The sequence below is a fragment of the Tympanuchus pallidicinctus genome, unplaced genomic scaffold, assembly GCF_026119805.1.
Source record: "Tympanuchus pallidicinctus isolate F22 unplaced genomic scaffold, pur_lepc_1.0 scaffold1, whole genome shotgun sequence".
Lineage (NCBI taxonomy): Eukaryota > Metazoa > Chordata > Aves > Galliformes > Phasianidae > Tympanuchus > Tympanuchus pallidicinctus.
The window spans coordinates 99,408,840-99,435,998 of NW_026294618.1; the positions used below are offsets into that span (position 1 = coordinate 99,408,840).

A 27,159-nucleotide genomic window follows, 5' to 3' on the forward strand; every position below is an offset into this window, starting at 1 on the left:
ATCTTGAAGGCTTTGGTGGACCTTTGATGCAATTGGCTTGCTTTTCCCTCATCTTTTACACGGCAGTAAATCATGTTTTGCAAGATGCCTCAGAAAAAACATCAACAATATTTATCATCCCTTCTACATTGATCCTCCTGAAAACCTACAGATGGTTTACGTACATTCCTCTGCTCGTAAACGTGCTGGGTGCGGTGACCTGATCATTTTAATAACTCTCTCCCAGTCTTTGAGGGCTTTCTCCTGATCCAGCTGGTAGTTCAGGGCTTTCTTTGTGTCATGCAGCAGGATAAATTCTGGAGGAACTCCAAATACAGCTGTGAGGTCAAGCTACAGGGGAATAACTACCCCATACCTACAAGGCCCTGTAGCCCTGCTCTACCACAAGTTGGGGGAGAGTCCCTTGAAGTAGGATGCTTGTTGGGTACTGTGCTCTGGGGATGCCCTGCAGCAGTGCTGGTGGTTGGCTGATGAGCAGCAGCTGGGGCTCCCTCCTCCCTGTCCTGTTAACACAGCGAGCGCACTGTCGCATGTGAGTAAAATCAATTACAGGATAAAAATCACCCATCTCAAAAGCTTCGTTTTCACTATTAGCAGGCAAAATCTCCTTTGAAATGGTGTTAACAGAAATAAAAAAAAAAAAAAAGAAAGAAAAGAGGGGGGAAAAAAGAAAAAAAAAAAAAGGAGTAAAGATCAATTATTGGATAAGATCACAATTTTCTGAGGGGCTGAGCCATCTGTAAATGTTTGAATCTCTCTGCATTGCGTGTTGAGATCAAAGAGCCTGTGCTGCTGGAATGATGCGATCTTATCAGCACTGTCTTGCACTCGCTGGCCTGGTGCCAAAAAAGCTTCTCTGTCCTTTTTGCTTGGCACCCCAGGAGGGCACGGCGTGGCAGGGCTGCAGGTCTTTGCATCTGTCTGCGTTTGCTGAGACCATGCTGCTAGAGAGCGGGACCCACCAGTGGTGGGGGTGTTTGGTTAGAAATTAATCATTTCAAACTCCAACGACCAAATTCTCTTTAACACGTCGCTACAGGACTGCAGGGAAAAAGAAAACAAGAAAAGAAACAAAGAAAAAAGAACCAACAAAAAACAAAGGCTTAACTAGGCTCACTGGTAGCATCTTCCAGCAACGCCTGGCTTGCGGCTGCCCAACCTCTGGAGCGGGGCCGGGTGCTCCTTCCTGTCTCTAATGGGGCTGACTTTGTGCGCGCAGGGCTCCGAGGCGGACTGGGACGACCTGTGGGATCAGTTTGAAGAGCGGAGATACCTGAGCGCTCGGAAGTGGAAGGGCGGAGAGGACCCGTACCGGCTCCATGCCTTTAACCAGCGGGAGAGCGAGAGGATGCCCAGTGACCGTGCCGTCCGTGACACCCGCCACCACAGGTTCTGCCCACAATGCCCTCCCTCCCCTGGGATGCCAGGCACTGCGGGGGGACCACAGCTCTGCTGGGGGGGTTAGGGCAGGGGCACGGAGAGGTGTGCGCAGCAAGGAGACGCGCTTGCCCCTAGGATGTGAAGTAGTGGCCTTAGGTTGCATACAGAAGATTCACATTGAGTATTAAGAAAACTCTTCGCAGAAAGAACAGTGAGGCGGTGGCAGAGGCTGCACAGGGAGGTGGTGGAGTCACCGTCCCTGGAGGTGCTCAAGAGCCATGGAGATGTGGCACTGAGGGACGTGGTGATTGAGTGATATTGATGGTAGGTGGATGGTTGGAGTAGGTGATATGAGAGGTCTTTTCCAACCATAATAGCTCTATGAGCCTATGATTTAAGGGCATCCTAGGATTCACAGAGAAATCAGGAGAAGTGGCAATGGTAATGTTATTCAGTCTTCTGTATTTTCCTCATCTCCTTCAAGAAATCTTGTTATATGGGCAGATAGTAGTGTTCTGCTTCTTTGATTTGAGGATGTTAGAGGGGGATCTGGGCTTTTAGACTGGGTTTTGTTCTGGCTGGGTTGTATTCTTAAAATCAAATATTTCACTTAAATTGATTTATTGTCAGGTGTAGTAATCCTGAATCTATCAATTAAAAACATTACTTCCCATGTAAATGCATTATTCCAAGATCATAAGAAGAGAAAGAAAAAACCTTTTTTTTCTCTCCAGAAAAGCAGGATAGGTTTGTGTGATATATAGCTGCAGCAGTGGGTGTGCAGGAGCACATCACTGTGATGGGCATAGCCTTTGCTGGTGCTGGAAACTCTTGTCTTGTGAAGGGCCCTGAGATGGTGCAAATGGATGGAACAGCTGCTCAGCAACTGTTTTTCTCTACAGAGGGAGGAGTTCATGGGCGGCTGTAAGAGTCTATGTGGAGTGAACAGGAGAGGTAAGAATTTATTGGAGCTGCTGAAAGAAATAACCCAGCACGGTGGTAAAAACATATCCTTTGGCACCCAAAAATTCTCTTCAGCACTTTGGTTGAAATGCTGAAATGACAACAACTCTCCAGCCCTATAATAGTCAATAGTGCTTACTTATTTATTTATTAATACTATTTGTTTTCCTAGCCCTTTTTCATAGTAAGGAGTAGAAGCTCCTTTCTCCAGAATGGGGCTAACAGCCTTGATGGACACTTATTAGAGTAGATCAGAGAGTGAGCGTGCTATTCCTGGAGAGAATTAACCCCAAGGTTATTAACCATCTGCCCTACTAAGAAAGAAGGTAGACTCAGTTGCCCCCTGGCTGCACCCCAGCCGTGGTGGCAGTCACCTTGTTCCCAGGCATGTGGAAAGAAAAGTTAAGAAAAAAGTGAGGGCACAGCATGTGGGAGGGGCTGGTGCTAATTGCATTTGCTTCCAGTTTCTTTAATGCAGTAAATGGATTCTGATTTCTTGAATACATCTGAATGGTGCTGTAGATGTTGTACGATTAGCCAAGGGGTAGAGAGCAGTTACAGAGGAAATGGCTGCTGGAGATCTGGGAGACATGGGTGCAAAAAAGGCTGATGGAGGAAGAGGGAAAGGTCCTGGCATGGTGGCCTGGGGGAAGATGGGAATGCAGAGTGTAAAACATCCCATATAGAAGAAAATGTTTACTCAGAACACGTGTGATTGAGGAGCTGCTGCAGCTGGTGCTTCAGCTGTTCATGAGGGAAGCTGCATCCTACAATGTGCCTTGCTCCAGTGCATCGCTGTGCAAAAAGCCATGCCAAGGGGCTCCCAGCTGCCATCCCCAAAGAGGCTCACGTGAGGAGCAGGAGGCCTTAGGGACACTTGTTCACCTTTAAAGCACGTCCTTGGGATGAGCAGGTCTCCTACAGTCTCTCAGCCAAGTGTTGGTGCCCAAAACAGAATGCTCTGCTCTCACACCAGGTTTTCAGGTTTTGCTTTAATTGCATTCCTGGTTATGCACCAAGCAAGCTCTTGGACCACATGAAGGGATGGCTTTCCCAAGGGAAGGGCAATGCAGCATCCTGTGATGGTTATCCCATTCCCACCAAGAGTCAAGACTAAGAAATTCCCATGCTCACAACACCAGCTTGAGGCCAGGTGCAGGTTGCACGTCTGAGCTGTGCATGAGCATTGCTTGTTGCTGGGGTAGGTGGCTGATCCCTTTAGCTGTTGTGGTCACAGGCTGCTTGGGATACCTCGATGCCACTTCTTACCTTTAGCAGCAGTTGAGTTGCATCATATAATTACAGAATGACTTGGGTCGGAAGGGACCTAAAGCCCCCCCGACTGTAACCACAGCCCGCTGTGGGCAGGGCTGCTCCCCACCAGCTCAGGCTGCCCAAGGCCCATCCAACCTGGCTTTGGGCACCTCCAGGAATGGGGCACCACAGCTCTGGGCAGCAGTGCCATGCATAGGGAGCGTATCTTAGCTTTTCAGCATGGCTCATTTCAGCATGGCTAGTTTTGGAAGTTGACAGAGAGTGTGCCTTATCTGAACCAGAAGAACTAGCCTGAGCAGGGATTTCTGCTCACTGTTGAAGTGAAGCAGATAGATAAAACTGGGGACAAGATCAACAGGTGTTGCAGCAGTGTTCTGGAGATGTAAGAACTTCCAGCAGACTTTGCTAGCAACTGCAATGTGTTTAAGTGTGCAAAGGATGTCAGCCAGCCTCAGGCATCCCCTACTGCCTGTTTTATTCTATTCCCCCTGCTTCTACTTCTGCAGCTCCAATACAGGTTCTGTAGTGTTGTCTTGAGCTGGCAGAGCATGGAGGACAAAGACGGAGCCCTGCTCAATCCTGGCACAAGGCAATAATCCTCTGAATTTCTGAAGCTGCCTGAGTCCCAAGTGTTTTATGAGAGGCCATATCTTCCTGGCTGAGCTTGAATTTTACAACTGCTGGAGGGGGTATATTTGTGTGCATATGTGCATGTCTGAGAAAAAGCAAGCAGCTGCTCAAATCGAGCTGTGGTTGAGAAGAGAGCCTTGCAGGCATGCTGGCAGGTTTGGAGATTGGACACAGCATCATCTGCTGACATGGAGCGTGTTCTCACAGCCATAAACTTGATCACATGGACTTGCCCCCCATAAAAATCTTATCTTGCAGTCTGTCATATTCCCTTTGCTTGCAACAACACATGCCGTAAGATTTTCTTGTTTTTGATGGCATGGCCTTTGATTTAATCTTTCTAAGCTCTCCTCGCACTTCTCACATTGCCCTGTTTTCCTCCAACCTTGTTGCCCACTAGTCCAAAACCATGTTGAGATGACCCAGCATTTCCTTTGATTCTCATCAGTTAGAAGTGCAGTTCCCCGTGCAGGGATATAGGTGTGTCTTGTCTTTTTAATCCCCAGAATCTGAACATAATCTGGAGAATACAGAAATGCCTCTATGTTACTCGCTTGGCTTGTTTTAGAGCACAGATAAAGACCTGTGTTGTGCCTTTGCACCTGCATTTCCTGGCTGACAGGATAGAGGTGGGGTTGTGCTCTGCTCTGCTGTCCTCATTGGTACCTGAACTGAAGACCTGAAAAGCAGCTGAGTAGCTAGCATGTGCCTGAAGCTCTTTAACTCCAATCTGGATGTGTCTGGATGCAAAGGGGTATGGCTGTCTTCCTGCTTTTGTGGTTCTTTATTAGCTATCACTTATGATGTCCAAAGCCAGAACGCTGAGAATATTGAGATTTGCAGTTGTTGGCAGCTAAGCAAAGAGGGCAGCACAGGCCTTCCTTGCTATTAATCAGAAATAAGCACTTCATAAAATTGTAAAATAATTCGGCTTGGAAGAAAACCGCAGATCAGCCTCCTGGCTATGAAATCGGACCAGGTTTCTTTGCTGTTGCAGAAACCACTGTGACCTCTAGGTCTCCTGCCTGTTGTGTGGATCACTGTTTTGCAACACAATTTAAAAACCTTGACTGCAGCACATGTAATTTGTAGCTGCCTCTGATTTGTGTAACTGGCTTTGAAGTTGCTCAAGTAGCCAGCCTTACATTACCCACGTCTGTCCTATCATGCAGACACTGTAGTCACTCACAGTCAGTGCATTTAAATGAGAGGAGGAGGTGATACACATCAAAGCACTCTTGATAAAGCTTCCTGTCCTCACTGCCTGCCGTGCAGTGACTGCACTGCACCGCAACAACTGCTCAGGCTCTGCTGTAGACGAGGCTCAAGCAAACTCAATGTAACGTCCTTGTCTCCACTCCGTGATGCTGCCTGAAAAGGGGGAAAATATTAATTTTAGCTAAATTTCCAATTCTCATGCTTCTGTTGGATCTGGCCTGGAGGTGCTCCACAAAAGGGAAGCAGTTTGTGAGCAGCATCCCTAAATAGCATCCTGGGCTTAATCACCTTTGAGACAGTTGTAATCTAGGCAAGCCCCACTGGCATCAGAGGGAGATTATTCGGTTTCACACTGGTATCAAAGAGATCAAAACCTGCTCAGGGACATGCAGGCTTCCTGAAAACACTTTTATGTTGGTATAGCAAAATTACTCAGCATCAAGCCTTGAGTGAAGTGCTTTGAAGTACTGGAGGTTAAAGACTTATCTTCTGCTGCTGTCTCACCCAGGTGTGGGAACACCTGATGGGTCTCCTTGGGGACATGTGGGCTGTGACTTGGGCTGGAAGCATGCAGTCTTGCATGGCCAAGAGCTGGTTATGTGTCCAGGCTCTCATCTTGGCAATGGCTGTGGCCTCACCAGTATGTGTGACAGCATCTGTGACTCTTCCTGCCCTGTTTTTGCTGTCTGGTGGAGGAGGCCTGATGGTTTCTGAGACAGGCTGATGGCTTTAGGGGACAAAACTCAATGAATGCAATCATCTTTTTCAAATATCTATTTTTACTTTATATCGTTTTTGAAGCTTTTTTTTTTTTTTCCATTTAGTGGAAAGAAGTGTTGAGAAGGGGCTATATAAAATGTGATTTAGTGGGCTTAAGCACTGAGAAGTTCTATCTCCCCTAAGATAGCTTTAAGCAGAAATGGTACTGGGATAAGATGCTGCAGCAGGGGCAGTTAAGGGACAGGGTTGGTTATGAATTGATCACAGATACTGTAGGGAAATGGCAAATGATGATTATTCTGCAGTTGTGGATTTGAGGTCCTATTTCTCCCCTTCTTTTTCTTTCTCCTAAGCGAAAAGGATGAGGGTGACCCTTGGGAAGGAGTTCAGAAGTGAGACAGGCTGTGTAAGGATCTGATGGAAATATACAGGCGAATGTTCTGAATGCATGAGGATGTGCTGCTTAAGGGGCTGTTACTCATTTCTTCTGGAGGGCAAAGCTAGTCATATCGGAAAGTACAGGAAAGAGCTGTGCTGGGAGAGTGAGTTATGGCTCCTGTCTGTACAGCAAGGAGAAACTGCTCCTGAGCTGCATGTTCTTGGCTAAAAGCTTTCTGTAGGATATGGGGGATCAGCAGAGCCTGCCAGGCCCTGCAGACCCCTGCTTACAGAGCCCAGGTCCTGGCAGAGAGGAGATTCTGGGCTGACCTAGCCAACACTGGGTTATAACATGGATTTCACATCTCCTACGCCTTATGTTCATTCAAGTTGTCCCCTGTGCCAGCCCTGCATTGCTTCACTGGATACAAAGGGTATCAACAAGGGACAGACATTCTCCTGAGAAGAGTGGAGGAGGCACCTTTAATTTATTTGGACTAGTATTTTGCTTGCCAAAAACTGCTGAGCAAAACAGATGAAAGCAGCTTCTGCCCCTTCCCCAAGAGATAGATTTTCTTCACCGAGGTTATTTTTGTATTATTTCCCCATGAGGCAGCTTTGATTTTGCCTTGGAAATTCCATACCCTCCCCCACCGCTATTATATTTTGCCAAGAAAACGTGCACAAAATACTCCTGGGTTGATCAAAAGCGATTCTTCCTTTGTTCTTTTTCAATTTCTCCATTCATTCAAGAAAGGTGAAAAAATGAAGTTTGCCTCTCTGCTCTTCTTAGCAGCCTTGTGGGGAGATGATGTGCACTGAATCCTTAGATGAGGACAGCTGGGCATGCAGTGGATTGGGGATTTTCTTGTGCAGATGCTGGGGATCAAGGAGGCTGCGCCAGCACAACCCCAGCTGTAGAGCCCACAAAGTGCTGGAGCTGGTGCTGATAGGCTCTTGGTTGAATCCCAGTGCCTCATTCTAAAGCGCCCCCTGTCACTAAGGGCACAGATTAGGAAGAGCAGAAGATGTACAGACTTTGAAGAAGAGTTTTTCCCATGTTAATACTCCCCTAAGAATTAGTGCTGAAAAGCAGCTGCGGCTTAGATGTGCTGTCAGCCCAAACTTGAGGTAGTGGCCATCCATCCATCAGTGCCACCTGTCTTTCCAGCCTCTTATCTCTCACTCAGGCCCTCGGGAAATGGATGAGCTGGTACTGCCAAGGCTAATTATTCCTCCAGACAGAAGACATGATAAAATATTAACCTTTTTCAACCACAGAGCCCTAGTTAATTAGATCCACTTCTGTGACACATTCACCCAGAGATAAAAGCTCATCTCCAGGAATCTGCCTGTGTGCAGCGATCTCTCTGTGTGTCATGATGGGAGCAGAAGGTGGGTAAAAGGAGGATGAAGACAGCTGGGAATTTAATAAAAGCCAGTGACCTGCCAGTAGCTGTGCCCTGAGGAAGAACCACTCCATTTTGATGTGAGCAGCAGATACAAGTGCCACTGCTTTCATCCAAGACGCTGAAGCTCTGCGTGGAGGCAGAACAGGGGCTGGTCAGATCTGTTCAGCTCATCTTGCTTGGGTTATGGCTATGTTGTCAGTTTGGGGACTATGTCAGTGGACAGGATTTGGCCAGGTTGGCTGAGTAATGGTGTTTTGCTTGGTTGATTTTTTAAGAAAAATTAAAAACAGGAGTTAGCAATTTCAGGCTAAACCAAAAGTGAAGCTCTTAGGGAATCTGACAGTAAAAATGCAGGAAGATGTAAGGCCTAACTGATCTGTTTTTCTCACCCAGAGAAATCATTTAGATCTCAAATGTTTTTGACGCTCTTAGTCATCTAAAAATGACAGGCTGTATTTAAAGGCAAGCAATTTCTAAAATCAGATAAAAAGAATGTGTTGGATTTCTAGGGAACAAATGATGCAGTGGAGCAGAAGCAATGCTGTGATGCGTGCTGGGTCCCCAACATCTGCAGGAGATGTCAGTGGAGAAGCAAAGTACAGCTGTGTTGCACTGGGGAGGGCTGGGAGACCCTGGGGACCTTTTAATGGCAGGAGATGGTGGTGGCTTCTGGTGACTCCCAGTGGGTGGGTTTTTAGCACCCATTCCTCTATGGTACACAGTGTCTCCTCCTTGACCGCCAGAAGCTTCCATCCTTATGAGGCAGAGAAAAGATCCTATATTTTTGGAGGAAAGAGAAAGCATGCCCTAAACCATAGCAGGGCCCACGAGTGATTTCAGAGGATGGATATTGCTTCATCACCAAGTGCTTTGGTGCTCCCAGGCTGCCATTGATCACTCCCTGCTAGAGCCTCCCTCTTCCTTTGACTGCTATAACGTATTGACTACTTGCCTTATAATTATTATGTGCCATTGATTACTTTGATAGCTTGCTCTGAGCAATTCTGACAGAATAAAGTTGTTTGTTTTAACTTTCATGCTTGTCGCAGTGTTTCTATTGACCTGATATGTTTACCTAGACTGAAATCGAAGTTGGGTATTAGCAAGCAATGGAACTAATTCTCTGAGGTTGGCTACGGTTGATAGTTTAGGCTGCAAGCAAATTCTTTCTTTTTTTCCCCAGCTAACCAGAACTATAAAGTGCTACCCATCAAAAGCATCAAAAGCACCCTCACTACCTGCAGTGCTTGCATTAAGTCAGGGACTTCCCAACTTCTCATGCTACACTGTCAGTAAGGGGGTTGGGGTGCACAAGGAGCTGGAAGGGAACAGAACCATGACAGCTGACCCAGACTGGCCCAGGAATGTCCCCAACCCTGTGGCATCATGCTGAGCAATAACATGAAGGGAGTTGGCTAGGGAGGCTGCCATTGCTCAGGGACCAACTGGGCATCAGATAGTGGTGGGAGTTGTATTGTTCATCACTTGCTTTGTTTATTCTTTCTGTTGTTGTTGATTTTTGATTGTTTCTCTTTCCTTTTCTTGCTTTCTTATTAATAGCTGTTCTTATCTCAGCTCATGAGTTGTTGTTGTTGGTTTTTTTTCCCATTTTTTTTTCCCCCATCCTCCTGCATGGAGAGGAAAGTAAGTAACTGGCTGTATGGTGCTGAGCCAGGTTAAATCACAATCAGTTGGAGAAACAATATAGGCCCTGAGTCAGTGTGGAGGGCCCAAGAATCCCAAAATATTCTTGAGCTTCTTTGAAAATCAAGATGTACAATCTTGTTTAACTTGGTTTTGAATGCAGCTATATTATTCTCTCCTTCCATTTGAGTAGATTCTTTTTATTCTCCTCCCCTTTTCCAAAGAATAAAACCCAGTGAATTGTTAATAAATTATTAATGCATCATCTTGTCTGTCAGTTCACAAGCAAGCAGCACATCATGTGCACAGAAAGCTTTTTTTTCCTTCTTGTTTTTCTCCCTTTCTTCAAAAGTAGCTGTTGGATTAATTATTTTATTATCCATCTATCAGGGAAAAGAAAGAGAGAAAGGGAAGGAAGGAAGAAAAAGTAGGAAGGAAAGGAAGAAAACCAAAAGAGGGAGCAACTTAAAAGAAATACTAAGTGTGCACCAGCTAAATATAACACTGCTGCAACTGCCAGAAGCTACATAAGAACATCTCCTCCTTGGCCAACCTGCTCTTTGAGTTGAACTCCAGTATCTTTTGGAACTTCCTGGAGGCAGTGTGAGTGATGACCATTCAGGCAGCTCTGATTCCCTGCTAGTACTGGTGGTTTGGTAGTACGTGCTCTGGGAATTTACTCTGCAGCCCAAACTGGTTTGAGACACTGGCAGTGTTTTCCTGATGGTCTTCCTTAGTATTATCCCTCTGCATCTAGTTAACACATACCAAATAATTCCTTGTCAGCTCTGATGTTAACCACTACTGAATATTTATTGCAGGTTGTACTGTGCGTTCTCACCCTTGCTCAAACTTTTTGCATCCTTAGTGGTCTGTTTGACGGGGATTTTCAAGAAGAACCAAAAATAGTTATGGGGATGACATGTCCTGAAGTAGGCAGCACTGACCCCCCCCTGTGTGAACACAGTTACAGTGAACACAACAAACCTACAGAGTGCTGAGCTAGTTTTCATGATAAAAATACAACAAGAGAAAGCTCTTCTTGGCTTTATTCTTCACTTATGGACTGCTACTGATTTCCAGAAGGGCTCCCATCCTTTTGGTAAGGTACAAATGTATATGTGAGTGCATCTTGTTTGAGATGTCAGGTCTCTGGGTTGATGTAAGAGGGCTGATGTGAGCCCCATGGCTGCAGTGTGGAGGCAAACCCAAACAGTCTGAGGTGCATGCTGGCTAGACCATTCTCCTACACATTTTCAAGGAGAAAAGGGGGGGTTGCACCATGTGTAGTTCATCTGCTGCTCAAAATTAATATGTAGAGAACACATTGGAAGTGGATGGCAAGTGTCAAGGAAAAAGCACGCTCCAAATGAATGGACCAAGAAAGGCTTAGATGCAGAGTTGGTCTCCAGTCATGCTGTTATCACTGGGCTGCTTGCTCTGTGTTTCCAAGACAGGCTTTGGTGTGTTGAGGGGCACTATGAGCCAATTTAAACGCAAAATGGGTTGAAATGCTCTGGAAGTTGATGTGTTTCCCCTCAGGAAAACCTTTAGGTATGCAGAGTTGGCTGGGCATTGAGTCTATGCGAGTGTTTAATAACTTGGTCAGGAGCAGGAGGGTCAAAACAAACTAAGAGAAATGTCTTCAAACAGTGTCTTTGAAGGTCTGCGAGGTGCCGAGGTGCCCTCAGCTGTAGCAATGCCCAAGTTTGGGATTTTGCAAGAGGTCTTTGCAGCTCCTGGGATGTAACAACTTCAATTTTGAAATTATTTCAAATTGGAATGGGAAATAAACCACAGAAAAGTGAAACTTAACGTTAAATGAAAGCTCAACTTCTTGGCTTCTGGGATAAAGGCAGAATAGTCTGTGTGTGTGGATGCTCTCTCTTGGGTGGTTTGAGCCCCTCCAGCTTCACTGAGCAACTACAGCTCCCACCTTGCAGGCTGCTGCACATCCCTGCTAGCACTTGCAGTGCCAACACTGCTCCCCAGTCCTGCTGCAAGACTTTAAAATTCAATTTTAAATGACTTCAGCCTGTAAGTTCACCACACTGCAAGGTTATTACATTTTTTTTTGGTTATTTTGTTTTTTAAGGAACAATCTTTAAAAAAAAATCTTTCAAACTTTCTTTCTTTGTTTCCTGAAAATATTGTGGGTGGGGTTTTATGCTTCTTTTTTTTTCTTGTTGGCAATTGGGTGACCTATGAAATACCATAAGCAGCACAAAACATTTATCCAGTGACAGCCTGAGGTAGCACAGGCAGTTCTTAGCAGGTTTATTTTCATTATTACAGCAATTTTAGGGCTGCATACTGCAATTTGCACTTGCAGTGAGGTATTAAATTGAAATTACCCCAGATGTAATTGTCACACAAAATAATCCTGGACATGGTGGATTTAATGCTTTTCCAAGCTGTGGTTTTTATTACCCAAGCAAGTGCCAAAAAACCACTTAAGCTGAAATCTGCTTTCTCAGGAGCCGGAATGTGTAGCTGTTGTTAAAATGGGGGGGGTGAGATGCAGGAAGAGGGCCAATGGGAGGAAACAAATGTCGTGTAATGCGGGGCGTGGAAGCAGCAGTGGCCATTGCCTACGCAGTAATGGCAGCGCAGTCATCCATCCCATCTTTGGGATGTTACAAGCCTCATTGAACAGAAGTTAGGGGCGAGCCATAGAGCTGGTGACCAAGCTTTGGATGTGCTCGTGAATGAAGTTTTAGTGCTTTCTGCGTGCATGAGGTCTAATTGGGCTGACACAGCACGAACAGATCTGGAGTTTTAAAGACAAGTTGCCTTGCACAGGGAGCTCTCAGCACATCGCTATGGGCTCAGCTGGTGTGCAGTATCCCCAGCTCTCCCATGAGTGGCTGATACATACCCTGGAGCATTATTTATTAGCTTCTTAACTATTGTAGTAACGTATTGATGGCTCGGTATTTTCCACCCTCTCTTGCTCTTCTCCTGAAATAGCTTCTCTTGTTAGCTACGCAGACTCCCCCGCCTCGTGCTGGAAGTGAGTGGAAGGACACACAGCTCAAAACAGCTGGGAGATAATTGTGTATAAATAGCACACGGAGAGCGACTGGTACCGTCTGTCACCACAGCTCTGCAGAGCAAGTGAGAGCCTCTCCTGTGCACAGAGCAGCAAGAGCAGTTTGCTTCTTGTGTTGTCAGGTTGGGAAAACTCAGCTGCAGTGCATTACTGAACGATGCAAGGGGTCAATGAGATGAGTAGCTTAGAATCATTAAGATTGGAAAAGGCCACTAAGGTCAAATCCAACTGCCAACCCTTCCCCACCATGCCCACTGACTGTGTCCCTCACTGTCACATCTCCATGTTTCTTGAACATTTCCAAGGATGGTGACTCCTTGGCAACCTGTGCCACTGTCTCACCATTCTTTTTGAGAACAATTTATTCCTAATATCCAACCTGAACCTCCCCTGGCACAACCTGAGGCTATTATTTCTTGTCCTGTCACTGTTATGTGGGAGAAGAGGCCAACCCCACCTCACCACAGCCTCATTTCAGGTCATTGTAGAGGTCAATAAGGTGTCTCCTGAGCCTCCTCTTCTCTAGACTGAACAATCCCATTCTATCAGCTGTTCCCTGTAATGCTTGTGCTCCAGATCCTTCACCAGCTATAGTGCCCTTCTTTAGACACACTCCAATATCTTGATGTCTTTCTTGCAGTGAGGGGCCCAAATTGAACACCGCACTTGAGGTGCAGCCTCACCAGTGCCAAGTACAGAGGAATGATCAACTCCTTAGCTCCGATGACTGCACTATTTCTGATACAGAAGGGCATGGCCTGGTGCTGGTTAATAATTCAGAAGCATATTTTGCTTCTCTGAGATGTAGCTTTGATGGATGAGGGTGTTGCCACATGGAGCAATGTTATCAACGCTTCTCCTGCATGCAGAGTGGGCGTGCACCTTTGGGGTGCTTTGAGGATGGACATTGCATTATAATTGGATGAATGATGATTTTTTAGGAGGTTGGTGATTGTGTAATCATGAGAAATATGGCTAGGTCAAGCGAAGGCAGGATTTGGAAAGCGTTTTGAGTGGAACAATAAGAAAGCAACAACTGAGTTAGTGCGTGCTGGAGAACACTCTGCTCTTCTTGTGTTCATGACGTCCCACCTTGGATTTCAGCATCTGAAGGACCTTTTCCTCTTTCTCTCCATAGGTGTACAACTCTGCGCTACCGCCAGGATCTCCCTCCCACCAGCATTGTCATCACCTTCCACAACGAGGCCAGGTCTACTCTGCTGAGGACCATTCGGAGGTAAGAGCTCTCTGTCTCCTGAAGCATAGTCGTAAATGCTTTTAGAAAGGGTGAGTAGGCTTGAGCTTTCTGTGAAGAAAGGCAGAATGTGCCAGCACTCACTGCAGCAAAGTGAATAGACCCACCAGCTATGAGCACAGTTACCAGGGGAAATTAGCATGAAATTTGGTCTCTGAGAAGTAGGTTTTACAGAGAGGTGCTCGGGAAGCAAGTAGTTGTGCTTGCTTTTCCGGTCTAGTACTGGGCTGTCTGAGAGGAGAGGCAAAAGATTATTACAGAGCCTGGAATAACAGTTTTAAATGCAGCTGGGTACCAGTGCTCAGCTCTGTGCTGTCCCTGTTGCCTAGGGGTGGTCATCATTCTGCAAATCTGCTCTGGTATTGCTGCTTGAGCTTCTCCACTGAGCCATCCAATGCCAGAAAGGCTTTACTAATTGAGAAGCTCTAATAGTACACATGCAGACAAGATTTTCAAGGATAGTTTCTGTTCTCTTCTGGGTGCACTTTGGAATGCTCTGGGAATGTGGCCATTCTTTAATTTGTCGGTTTGTTCTTGGCTGGATTTTGCTGTAGTCAGTTAGAGACAAAGGCTTCATTTTCTCTGCAGAATTTAAAAATCAGTGTTTAATCCCAGTATGTGCCTTGCTGCACTTGAGGGAATATATAATGAAATGTGTCCATCACACCTTTGAGAGGCCTGTGTCCAGGTCTCAGCTGGTATCTTCTTTTAAGGAAAGTTCTCTGCTGTCTGACAATAATAAACATTTCACAGCTATGTTCCATGCTCACATAGTGAAGACTTGATTAGCAACAAGCTGTAGGCTCTAAGGTCGTGTAGATACATAGGGGTAACTCTTGTTTGCCAAGATTTCAGCCCTGCCGTGTTCACCGTCACATCCTGAATGAGCACTCCTCTAGAAGCAGCATCCATCCTCAGGTGGGTGCACTCCATGCCACAGATGAATTTGACAGTCCTAAAATTGAATTCCTGCTTTGCTTTATGGTTTTCTGCCCAATCCCATCTCCTTCAATTCACACTTAATAACCTATTACTGCTTTCTCTGTCTAGGGTGACTGGATTTTGGGTGTGCACAGCACTGACACTTCATATTATGTACCAAGTCCTTCATGCTGAACCTTTTCTTTTATATTTACAGTGCCCTGCTTGGGGCTATCATCTTCCAGACTCCACTGTAACAGGGATGGCAAGGCAAAGTCAAGCACAGTCCTCTAGAGCATCTATAACGTGGGAAGTGTGGGGACAGACTTCAGTCTCATCTCTCCCATACCTTGGCACTTCACTCTGCTGGCAATTATGATCAGGAATGATGCTGCCACATGAGAGATGTTAGACATTATGCCTGGTTCCCCCTGCCTCTCTGTAGTTGCCATGCTGTGCACTCATGAGCTGACCTTTAGGAAATAGCACTTTTTCTCCTAATTCCTGTGGTTTGGAGATGACCTTCCAGGAACAAGTTTTCCTATTTTCTTTTTGGAAACAGCACTCTGGGGTTTGCTGTGATCCCTCCAGCCCTTAGTAGCAAGTCTTCCTTGTGACATGGCTCCTGCCTTGCTCCCCTCTGGCCATGTCTGTGCTTGTATTGCCATCTCTCTGCCTGTGGTTGGACCCAGCTGAGAGTTCATCTGCCTCTTCATCCTCTGTGGGTTCATTTGCTGTGCCTTCTGACTGATCTGTAGAAGCAAATGCTTAGTTTAATTAGGTCTTCCAGATAACTCCATCCCATGGTGGCTGTAACAGCATGGATCATTTTCCATTGGCCAGACAAACAAACCATGTCCTCCTGTAGCTGCTTCATGCCTTTTGGAACAGTTTGTGACCAAGAACCTCAAAACACTGCCAATCACTGCATGCTGCCATTGTCCCCATTCTCATCACTACATCTCCATGCTGCACTCTTGATATAACCCAGGTGGCAGGTGAGGAATGGAGAGGTGATTGTTGGAAGCTGGTGGAAGATTTGCAATTACACACCTGGTTTCCAAGTGAGTTAAGTTTCCCCCTCTGCTGCAGAATGAACACTGCCTATTAACCTCAGTTGCAGGAGGAAGGAATTGTGCCAAGGGTGATCGTTGGGATTGTCCAAACCAGGGCACCAGGGAGCTCTTCCCACAGGACCGTGTATATAAGAGGAAGGATGGTGCTATTCCTATAGCAACAAGCTGTAGGCTCTAAGGTCGTGTAGATACATAGGGGTAGCTCTTGTTTGCCGAGATTTCAGCCCTGCCGTGTTCACTTGGGATCCCAAAAGCCCAACATGCACTGAGGCTGAGGTGCATAGCAGGTTCTGTGGTTGCACTTGGCTCCTGATAGAGATGGCAATGCTCTAGCCCATGACGCAGAGATGCCAGCATGCAGCCTCTGCAGCAGCCCTTACACCAGACACGTCACAGGCGTTTGCTACACTTTGCTGATGAGCCATTTGCGTCATCCAAACTGCTGAGAAAAGCCAGCAGGCTGTGTGGAATAATGGATTAATTAAAGGTTTTGTGATCCTTTCTCTCCATTTGCCAGTTGGAAGAATGAGAAAAAAAAAAACAACAAAAGCTAAGCTAATGGTATGCCCAAATCTCTGCAAACGATGTTGTCAGCATCTGTGAATGTGTATGCAGCTATGCTTGCTATACCTGAAAGTGCCCAGGTAGTAAGGACTGAGTATCATAACACAGAAGAGAACTGTCCAGAGGGAAAGAGATGGTGAATAGCAAAGTGGTTCTTCACATTTGTGGAAACTACTGCTGGGTTCTTATTGGAGCTGCTCACTTTTGTAGTGACCTCGAGTAAGTCTCTTATTTTGCATCTGTGTTCAATTTCACTTGTGTCCAGCTCTGAAGCTTATTGCAATAAAGGTGGTGACTCGTCAGTAGCATGGAATGGGACTGTATGTGTAAACCCCAGGAGGAATGAGGGGAAGAAGCAGCCATAAGAGACCCCTTTTAGGGATAATTTCAGTGTCTTTTTCTCCTTCTCTCTCCACCCTTCTCCACTGAGGAGATTGATTTATTCATATATTTATTCCTCAAATTTGCAGCTGGAGACCTCAGAGCAGGAACAGGGAGGCTTCATTATTTACCTTGTTGCTGACAAACCAAAGCATGTCCTTTGGCAGGCGTCCCAGTGCGAGTGCTGTGAATACCACATCCAATATTTAGATCCCTAATTAGAGGGTAGAATATTACACCTGTCACTTTCCTGGCGCTTTCAAGAAAGAAGGGTGATGCTCTGCACAACCAACACCTCACTCCTGCTCACGTGCAGATACCTTGCCTGCATTCCAGTGCTCTCAGAACAGGGAAATAGCAGAGCCAACACCTCCTTCCTCCAACAGCATGTAGCTCTGTACAGATTCTGTGCCATAACTGAAGTGAAGCTGATTAAAGGAGCAAAAACAAGCCAGGTGTTGCTCAGAAACTGTATAATTAGCACTTTGGGGTATTTTATTTATTTATTTATTTATTTATTTATTTTGCTTAAGCCCTGGACTTTTTTTTTTTTTAATTTGCTAATCATCTCTCACAGTGACTAAGTACACAGTGCCAAGAGCACTTTTACCTTTTGATGTTAACATAAGAGAACTCTTGAATTTCAAAGAGTGTGGTGGGTATTTGAAAGAATAAAATGTGAGAGCTGCAGTGTAATCAAAGCTCATTATGGTTATTCTTGGTGTGATGTCTCTCTACCTCCATAATTAGTCATTTTCATTTATTGAAGCAGTTCATTTTGGTGAGCGTTTCCTCTTCTTGCTCTCGTCCTGATTTTGGTAATTGTGACCTTTGATCCCTCCAGGGCTCAATTTTACTCCCAAAGGCTTTCTCTCTGTCTTTCTCCCTTCTCTTTTTATTTTTCCCTAAGTCCCACTGTGTTGCCATGGAGAGAATTAACAGGTTCAGAGGTTAATGTCCACAAGCCACCTCTGCAAAGCAACTAGTGTTTTGGGTGACCAAAAAAGAAAAAAAAATGCCAACCTTCTGTCAGAGAGTTTGAACTGCTCTGTGAAAACACTTTTTATGAGTCAGGATGAGATTTGCATGAGTAGATGTTTGAAATGGGAGTTCTTGGATCTGATGCTTGTCTTTAGGCAGACTGGAAAGGATCTGAACAAAATGTTGGGGAAATTTTTTACTGAGAGAGCGATGAGGTGTTGGCATGGGCTGGCCAGATGTGCATGTGCATGCCCCAGCCCTGGAGATGTTCATGGCCAGGTTGGATGGAGCCTCGCCAGCTTGAGCTGGTGTGCCTGATTTAGTGGTTGGCCACTCTGCCTGTGGAACTGCCTGTGTTGGAACTGGATGGTCTTTGAGATCCTTTCCAACCAAGCCATTCTATGATTCTATAAGATGCTGAGGAGTAGAACTGGATTTGTGAAAACTTAGTGTGAAATTCTGCATGGTTACAGCTGCATAATATCTGCTCAATCCACTGAAACAAAGAACATTTCCATACTAACTTTGCAAGATAATTCAGCAGAGAATCCATTCTTAATGAGTTGAATAAGCTTAAGCACTAGAAGCCGTGATTTTTTTTTGTATTGAGAGTGGTTTAAGAAAGAAAGTATTGTGCTCTTGAGCTCCACAGAACTTAAAAGCTATTTTGATTTGCTAGAATATGTCCATCACTGCAGCAAATCTACCTACGTTTGATTTCAAGGAGAAGAAAATCCATAAATAATGGAAGGACTTCAAAGCACTATAATATTGTCTTGGGATTTTACCCATACAAATGCAAAAGAAAAAGAAAGTACACACACACACACACACACACAAAGGAAGATAAAAATATAGAATAACAACAACAAAATCAAAGCTAAGCAAAGCTCCATGAAGTAGAAAAGCTGGTATTAGATTTTTAAAAATGCTTTGTAGACTGTCCTTAAAAAATTCCCCTAATGTCAAAAATGTGAAGGAATCAGTGTCTCTGTTTTCCAGTTCTTCCTGAAGAAGGTAGAAAATGTGATGCAGATGTGAATTTGGCTTTGCTGGAAAGCCATTTGGGGCTTGCCAGGTGGCTTTGGACATATTGGCAAGGATGGTAATGAGTCCAAAGCCCACAAAAATCAGTGAACATCAGGTTCCTTAAAGCTGTGATAGATCTCTGGAACACACTCTTCACAACTTTCTTAGTTGGGCTTTAGGATGGTGTCACTCCTCCAAATCAACTGAACAGGGTTAATCAGACAGGGAAAACAGAGGCTTCCACTTGACTAACTTAAGTTGGGGTGATCCATGCTTGGAAGATGCGCTCCATGACTAAGAGGTAAACTTGCTGGAGTCCCAAATTTTAGATAGCTGCAGTTAACTGGAAGAGATTCCACCACACCTGTGGCAACCTTTATGAAGACTGCATGAAAAATAAAAGCAGGTGGTGGTCTATGGCAAAGCCTTCAGCTGTGAAACCTGAAGCACGTGAGAACTTAGTTTTGGGCAGGGAGCCCCTAGGTGAGCAGACGATGCCCAGACAGGATAAAGTGGTGACCACCACTGCTGAAGGTGTTGTGCACAGCATTAGGGGCACCCTCTCCAATGTATGGGGTGGTAACCTGAAGAACAGGGTTTGTCCCAGGCTGCTGGCACTGCAGGCACTCCTTGAAAGCTGTCCCTTCTGGTTCTTCTTTCATAAATGGGTGCCCTGGGGTAGATTTTCCAGTGCACCAAACACTGCTAAGTGCTCAGATCTGCAAATACAGCCCAGTGTAGTGGCTTTCACTGACTTATTCTTACAGACATCACCTGCCTGTAGAGTTCAGCCCCACGTTGCACTTCTGGTAGCCAAAGCTGCATAGGAGACTGGGTGGATGCAGGCTTTGGATATTCACGCTACTCACTCCTCCCCACTTCCACTCTCAGCAGGCTGTTTGCTGGCTTTTTTACAAGGCTGCTATTTTTTTTCCTGCAGGTTTCACCAAGTTAGCTTTCCAGGCAATCAGCGCTTGTTAAATATTCCACTGAGCGTGATATTGCTCTCCTGTCTCTCCCTTGCTGACTCTCAGCTGTGGTAATTTGCTGAATTCAGCTGTCACATATGGGGATATATATATATTTTTTTTTAAAATAACAAACCTAATAATAATAATAATTAAAACATACTTGACAGGTGGGAACAGCAGGTCTAACTCGCTCTGTGTGCCCTAGCTTTCTTTCCCCCCCTCCAACCTTAATGAGAGAAATGTCTGAAGCGTGGGAATTAGTGGACGTGGTGGCGATGCATTGATGGTTGGACTAGATGATCTTAGAGGTCTTTTCCAACCTTAATGATTCTATGATTCTTTGAAAACTATGGCTTTTGTCCAGGTCCTGAAACTGGATGAGGCTGAGAATATGTTTCCACAGTCACTGCAGGGAAAGTAGTTCTGGGCTTGGAGGTTGTCCTGGTTTTGGCTGAGATAGGGTTAATTTTCTTCATAGTGGCTGGTGTGATGCTGTGTTTGAGGCTTAGGAGAAAAACAATTTTGATACACACGGATGTTGCAGTTGTTGCTGAGCTGTGCTTGCATGCTTGCACAAAGTCAAGGACTTCCCAACTTCTCCTACCGCTCTGTCAGTGAAGAGCTGGGGGCTCAAGGAGATGGGAGGGGACAGAAATAGGACAGCTGCCCCAGACAGCCATGGGGATGTCCCATACCATATGGCACCATGCAGTCCTTTTGATGAACGTTCTCAGGTGTCCAGTGCTGTGAGACCACCAAGGTCCCTGTGTTTTCTGCCTTCTGCAGCACTCCCCAGAGGTCTGGAATAGGAACACAGTTTTCCAGATTTTCCAGCTTTTTGCTGGGGGTTTGGGAGCCTGAAAAACTGGGGAAACCTGTTGATAAGAGTTTTCATGTGGCAGTATCTGGTGTTACCAGTGTCCAGACACAGCATTTAAGAGATTTTGGGAAGCCCAGAGAGCAGTGCTTCAAGAGCTCAGCCTTAACCCTTGATAGCAGTAGGATTTTACATATGTATAGTTCTGCTGACTTCTGTGCTGTGCTTGACAGGGGAAGATCAGGTCCAGTAATTTTAATGATAATCCCCAAAAAACCACCTTGATATAATTAAGGGAGGTTGTAGCTTTCAGATACACCTTGCAGTGACTGTACATGTGGAGGGACCTGTAAACTACATCTTCCAGCTTTTCTTTCAAGGAGCTGGAGGGCTACGACTCTGTTCTTATCCTCTCTGCAACCCTTGAAGCACCACTACGTCAGTGATAAAAACGATTGCCCTGCCATGGCTGTGAGCTGTGTCATGATGTTTTTAGCTGGGCTATTTTCTCTGTGTTGGCCTGGCTGGCATTGGACACCATGTCATTTACCCAATTAGAGATGTGAAAATGACAGAAAGGGAATTTGGTGCAACATGCATGTAGATGAAGCCTCTTCCTCCAGGTATTCTGGGCTGCTCTCTTTTGCTCACCATAGTGATAAGGGTGAATCCCATCTACTTCCCAAGAATATCAGATGCTTAGCTGTTGGATTAGGCTGCGGGCAGCTGATAGCTTGGCAATGCAGGTTACTGAAGCAGAGACCAGTTTCTGGGTCTTCTCTTATATACTCTTTCTAGAAACACAAGCCTGGCCATTCTTTTGCAAAGACTGGTTCCCAAGCTTTTCTTTCCCATCTTCTGGGCTGATGAGTTGGTCAAACTCTGCCAAAGATTTTCTCTCTCTGTCTTTTAGTGTGATGAACCGCACCCCAGTGCACCTCATCCATGAAATCATACTGGTGGACGACTTCAGCGACGATCGTAAGTGACTCCCTGTTAGAAGTGGGCTGCCCAGCTGAAAGGGGTGGTGTGAGGTCCAGATTTTTGCTGAGAGAGTTTGTAGGGAAGAAAGGAAATTTAAAGCTCTGTAGGTGTGGGTAGGAAATCCTGTTGCCCCACGTCTGCATAGCTATGTGGAAAATTCAAATTCTGCATGATCAAATTTGTTCTAAGGATAATAATACAGGAAAAGCACATGACAAATCATTTTTATGCCTAGTAGTTGTGAATCTGATCCATACCTAGCTGTATTGTGCTGAAGGTATGATTGATCTGGCTTTCAGCTGCAGCCAGGAGCAATTTTGGGCTCATACCACTGGCACTTGGGCATGCATCTGCTCCCTCCATCTTTCCCACGACTATTTGGCCCCCCAGCATATACTCTGCACACATTTTTGTAGATGGCCAGAAGCTCCTGATTGATTTTCACTGCCGTAAACAGTGGAATAGGATTTTCTTCATGAGCTGCCAATTTCTGAAATGCCTCACCTATAGTGCTGTATATGATACAGCCCACATCCTCTTGCTGCTTCCTGCTGGTTAATAGGGTGACTCCGGTGAAATCAATAGGTCCGGTCTCCAGCAGAAGTCCATAGCTGAAACCGTGAGCTCTCAGGGAATGACCCTGGTTGTCTTCAGCTAAAGAACTTGATGGTGCAATGAGCAAATGGAAGACCCAGCTGCAAAGTAAGCGCTCAAAGAAAAAAAGTCTTAGGCATGAAAAGGATAAGGCATTACACGTTGATTGAGTGAACTGTGGCTAAATCGGTACCACCTTGAAGGATGTTAGGAATAGATTTCACAACAGACTACTTACTGGCCGTCTATCTCTGGCATTGATGCCTTGCCTGGGAATCAGCAAAACAGTGGCCAGCAGGTCTGTGGTGAGTTTGAGAGCCACTCCAGCAGATTGGAGGCTGAGCTGGGCAAGTTTGGGAACTTTTTGCTGCATGAAATCAGCTCTTCTCAGCTGTCTTGCATCTGGCCCTTCTTCCCTGTGATAGTCTGAGCCTCCTAGTATATGTTTTGCATACATTTACATAAAACGTATGCATTTGCATAATATGATATAAACACATGGTCAGTTTTCCCTGCAATCCTCTCCAAGCAACAGGTGCTTTTATCTCATGCCCAGTGGTGACTTATTTCTCACCACTGTCAGCCTCAGAATATTCTGAGTTGGAGGGGATCCACAAAGGTCATGGAGTCCAACTCCGCCTTTTGTTCACTGGAACACAGTTGTTCAACCTGCAGATGGCACATGCATGTGAGTTCCCACTATCCCCATCAAGTTTCCATTGTATATACGTACCAAACTTCTGCTGCCTTTATTCTTTTGCTGCATGCGGATAACCTCAGCTCCATGCATACGTTGTGGTGGATGTATCTGCAAATAAAAGACTGTTGGAGTAGGAAAAATGTGTTTGGAGGTGCATGCATGGGGTGTGAGTTCAGAGTGCTGAGCTGGGTGTTCCTGCCCACGTACTCAGCCCAAGTAGTGCTCAGTCTTCCTCTCCCATGCTGATGGAGTCAGCCAAGTAGCAATGAAGGCAGCTGCAAATGGGATCACAGGACCTCAGGTCTGGGTGGTCTTGGGGCTGTTGCTGGAGCTGCTGCTCAGGGTGTGGGGGCCATTTTTGTGACCACCCGAGTGCTGATGGGTGATGTTGCTTCCCTCTGTGTTTCCAAAGCTGATGACTGCCGCTTGTTGGCCAAGCTACCCAAGGTGAAATGCCTGCGGAACAGACAGCGCGAAGGTAAGGGCCAACATCCTGAACCCCGACTCACCCTGGTCATCCTGGCCTGGGTGAGGAACCCAGGCTTTGGGAGATGAGAAAGTGATGGAGCGGGTGGGAAGAGAAGGCAGCTATTCCAGTGGATGGAGCACACAGGGAAAAGCACTGATAATAGGAGACATGAGAGAGGGCTGGGAATTGGTATGGATTTTACCTCCCTGTCCCTGAAAAAAAAAAAAAAAAAAAAAAAAAAAAAGGTCTATTAAGATATCTGAGATGGCTCAGCTGTAGCTTATTACCCAGAAAATTAGAACAGGCAAAACAAAGCCTCCAGTCTTCTTTTTAAAGATGTTTGCACTAATGAAAGAGATGAGAACTGTTCCTGCTGCTTCTGCAGGAATTAAAAAAAAAAAAAAAGAAGAAAAAAAAAAGTAATTAATTATATTTTAAAGATGGATGCCCTACTGGGCTACTTCTTGCAACCTTTTGAGTCTGCTTCTCCTTCCCATCTTCCTCTCCTCTGTGATTTGGGTACATGCTCATATGCTTACATGGTCTTCCTCAGCACTGGATGGAGCTGGAGGTATTAGCACTGCACAACCTAGTCAGGATTTGTGAACACAGCCTGAAGGGCTTTCTTGAACCTGCTCATCGTTGAAGCTGTCTCCTTCAGGACCCCACCAGTATTTATGAAGACACAGGGTGGATGCAGTGTCTACCTACAAGATCTCAGAATCCACATAGCAGAGAGCACTGTGGGGACAAACTGTATTGCAGGAGCTGACCTGGGCAGACATGGGATTGTTCCAGGTTTTGTTATCTCTGCCCCTCCTCCTCCTACTCAAAGACTGTTCCTTGGTCCTTTTCCTACATGGAATTTTAATATGAAAGTCAGTGACCTTCCATAAGGCCCAAAGGTGTGCCCCCCTGGAAACCCGCATCTCTTTCTATTTGCTGCTGTCTCACCTTACATTGCCCCTGTTTCTCCTTCATCAAGACACCTTTCTCCCCTTGAACACCCCATATGTCCTTATGTTTGTCAGTGGATCATCCCCTTCCATTGCAGCTCACTTGAGAACTGGCTGCATGGCAGGAGAAGCGATGGAAAGCCAACTGATTTCTATATTACTAAATGGGTTTCCTGTAGAGTGTCTTCACTAACAGTGATCTTGCCAAAGAGACCAGTCTGAAATTCATATGGGCAATAATGGGCTTTCTGATCTCCCTCTTCTATTCGTTCTTTCCTCTCAAACTCATTTAGCAGTCCAACTCCTAAGGACCATGCATTCACCATCAGGGTCCTGTTGAGCCAAGGTTTTTAGCACCTGGAGAGCAGATCCTCTTTCCTCAGCAGAAAAGATGTTCCCATTGAGCTGCAGGTTAGCAATTCCCAAATAGGTAATCAAAGAGAGGTGCAAGAGAGGCCTCAAAAGGTCCCACCCTCATCTCCTCACTAAGAGCTGTGTAGGGGGTTTAACACAGGGATTAGGAGCACTGGAAACCATGGTTCTAATGTGGAATTGGTCTCACCACGTGTGCACTGGTGATGAGTAAGGGAAAGACTTTAGGTTCTCTTCTGTCTTCTGAAGACATTCTGAAGCATTTCAAGTTCTGTTTTGCCCTGGAACAGTGGAGACAGTTACAAAATTTAAGGTTTGGCATGAATGCTATAAATTATTGATGCAAGTGGAACTTTTTATTTGCTTTGGTGACACTGGGAAATGGCTGGCACGGCTCGTGGTGCTGGAAAAGCAGTGAGGAACCTGAACCATATTTTATCTGAATGGGATTTAGATGGGTCAAAGCCCTTGGGGGTGTGTAAGGAGCCTCCAGAAGGCTATGTGAGGATACTGCCCAGCCAACTTGGAGGAAGCTGATGTGGTGTGTCCCCGAACAGGTCTGATCCGGTCCCGCATTCAAGGGGCAGATGTGGCTCAAGCAGGAGTCCTGACCTTCCTGGACAGTCACTGTGAGGTGAATAAGGACTGGCTGCTCCCACTGTTGCAGAGGATCAAAGAGGTGAGTGTCCCAAGGGACCAGAATCACCCTTAGGGGATGTTCATCCCCTCTTCTCTCCTACTGGCCATTACCACCCAACTTTGTCCAACTGTGTGAAGGCATTTAACAAGAAAACAAGGAGCTTTTGGAGTGCCAAGTAACCTTTTCAGGTCTTTTTTGTGTCTTTGAGAGTGTGTGTGGTCAGGTGGGATGGGGTGTCTCCTGGGGCAGTAGATCTGTGACTTCACAAGCATGGATTGCGCCTTGAAAGGGGAATTGCTGCGCTGGGCTCCAGCAAGGTTTTTAATTAGGCTTATGTAAAAATGCTCAATGCCAATGATTTAAAGGAGTGACGGCTCCTTGAATAGGGGCCGAATTTAATTTCATGCAAATTAAGCACTAATAAATTGATTTAATAGGATTTAAATTCTGCTGATTTCAGAGCAGACAATGACACTCGCCTTTCACCGAGTCGGCAGCGCTAGCTGGATGTGCATGAGGAGGCTCAGTGGTGCCTTGTCACTCGAGTCAGCACGAGCCCTGTGCCGGCAGCCTGGGGCATGGCAGGGTGTGAGAAAACCTCTAGCTGTGGCATGGATGGATGGTCACGTCACTTTGCTGTGCCTTGTTCCTCCATTGCTATTCCATCTCTTGCTCCTTATTGCTAGTATTAGCTACTCAGTAATTTTACAGTTAGTGAATGGTGTTGATATAGGGGCAGCCGAGGAGTAAAAGGATGCAGCAAGGAAGGAAGCCAAGGCACTGGCTTCTGGAGAAATCTGAACAGCAGCAGGTTAGGGCCTATCGTTGGGCAAAGGTTGTTGGTGTTGCTGGCACCCTCAGCACAGAACAGGTCCCAACCTCAGTTAGAAGGCTGTCCCATCGTGCTGCTGGTAAATAGTAATGGAGTGAAAATGGCATTTTTGTGTTATTGGTCACAACTCCTGTGGAATTTCAATAGCATGAGCTGTGAAACCCAACTTGAAAACCAGCTTTCTGATGCAGCTTTGTGGGGTGGATGAATCTAGATACCACTGCAACTTCTTTACAGGGATTTTGATGTACCGTAGTAGCAGTGGTGCCATTGCGTCTGACAGACAGCATGGAAAGTATTTCTGAAAGGGTGCTTTGCTTCCGTTTAGTCCTGCTTGTTTGCTTTTTAATTGCTTGTAGATGCAGCAGGATGAGGGCAACAGGTCATTGCTTTCCTCCTGCCCAACCCTGCTGCACCTGTCCTGGCCATCAGGGTTACGTAGTGATCCATGGGCTGTATGACATGTTACTGCTGCCACCTTCAGGCTGTGCCCAAGAGACAGGTCCCTGCTGCAATGAGGATTACCCTTCTTACAGGAGCATTTTCTTACCATGTCACAGGTAGGATGAGTCAGCTTGGCTCTGGAGTTTCAAGTAAGACAGTAGAAACCACCTTGAGCCAATGCTCTCCCATCACCAGTCACCCTGCGAGTTGCTTTGCTTTTTCTTTCTCATGCAAAGAGAAGAGAGAAGGCCCAAGAGCCAGTGAAAGGGTCGGAGTGGGCAAAGGTGCAGGCATGTTCCTGCTTCAGAGGCGTGCGGGTCTGTGCCCAGGATGGTGCATGTCCAAAGAAACCACAGCAGCTGTGGCTCTTTTGCAAAAACATGTTTGTGAGTGTATGACTGTGAGCGTGTGGGCACATCTCTTTTGTTTTTACTTAGGGAACAAATATATCTGAAGCCATTAACGTCACATTTCAATTGAATAGCGTGGCTAAGGCTATAA

At 45.8% G+C, this 27,159-nt stretch overlaps 1 protein-coding gene and 1 long non-coding RNA gene across 4 annotated transcripts in view; one reads left to right on the forward strand and one right to left on the reverse strand.

Annotated features, from left to right (window-relative positions):
* Positions 1–27,159, forward strand: part of GALNT14 (polypeptide N-acetylgalactosaminyltransferase 14) — a 64,394-nt gene that overhangs the window by 21,233 nt on the left and 16,002 nt on the right. For both annotated transcript variants that reach the window (XM_052700066.1, XM_052700078.1), the window contains exons 2-6: positions 1,220–1,389; positions 13,811–13,909; positions 21,581–21,648; positions 23,358–23,423; positions 25,300–25,421. In XM_052700066.1, coding sequence (XP_052556026.1) covers positions 1,220–1,389; positions 13,811–13,909; positions 21,581–21,648; positions 23,358–23,423; positions 25,300–25,421 — 525 coding nt within the window. The remainder of the gene's footprint in view (positions 1–1,219; positions 1,390–13,810; positions 13,910–21,580; positions 21,649–23,357; positions 23,424–25,299; positions 25,422–27,159) is intronic.
* On the reverse strand, positions 20,797–25,024 carry LOC128089075 (uncharacterized). 2 transcript variants are annotated; one of them, XR_008210444.1, is made up of 5 exons: positions 24,933–25,024; positions 23,455–23,626; positions 22,979–23,053; positions 22,156–22,313; positions 20,797–21,714 (listed from the first exon to the last, which is right to left on the reverse strand). It is a non-coding gene; the product is annotated as an uncharacterized LOC128089075 (long non-coding RNA). The 2 variants fall into 2 exon arrangements; XR_008210443.1 differs by having other exon boundaries at positions 20,797–22,313.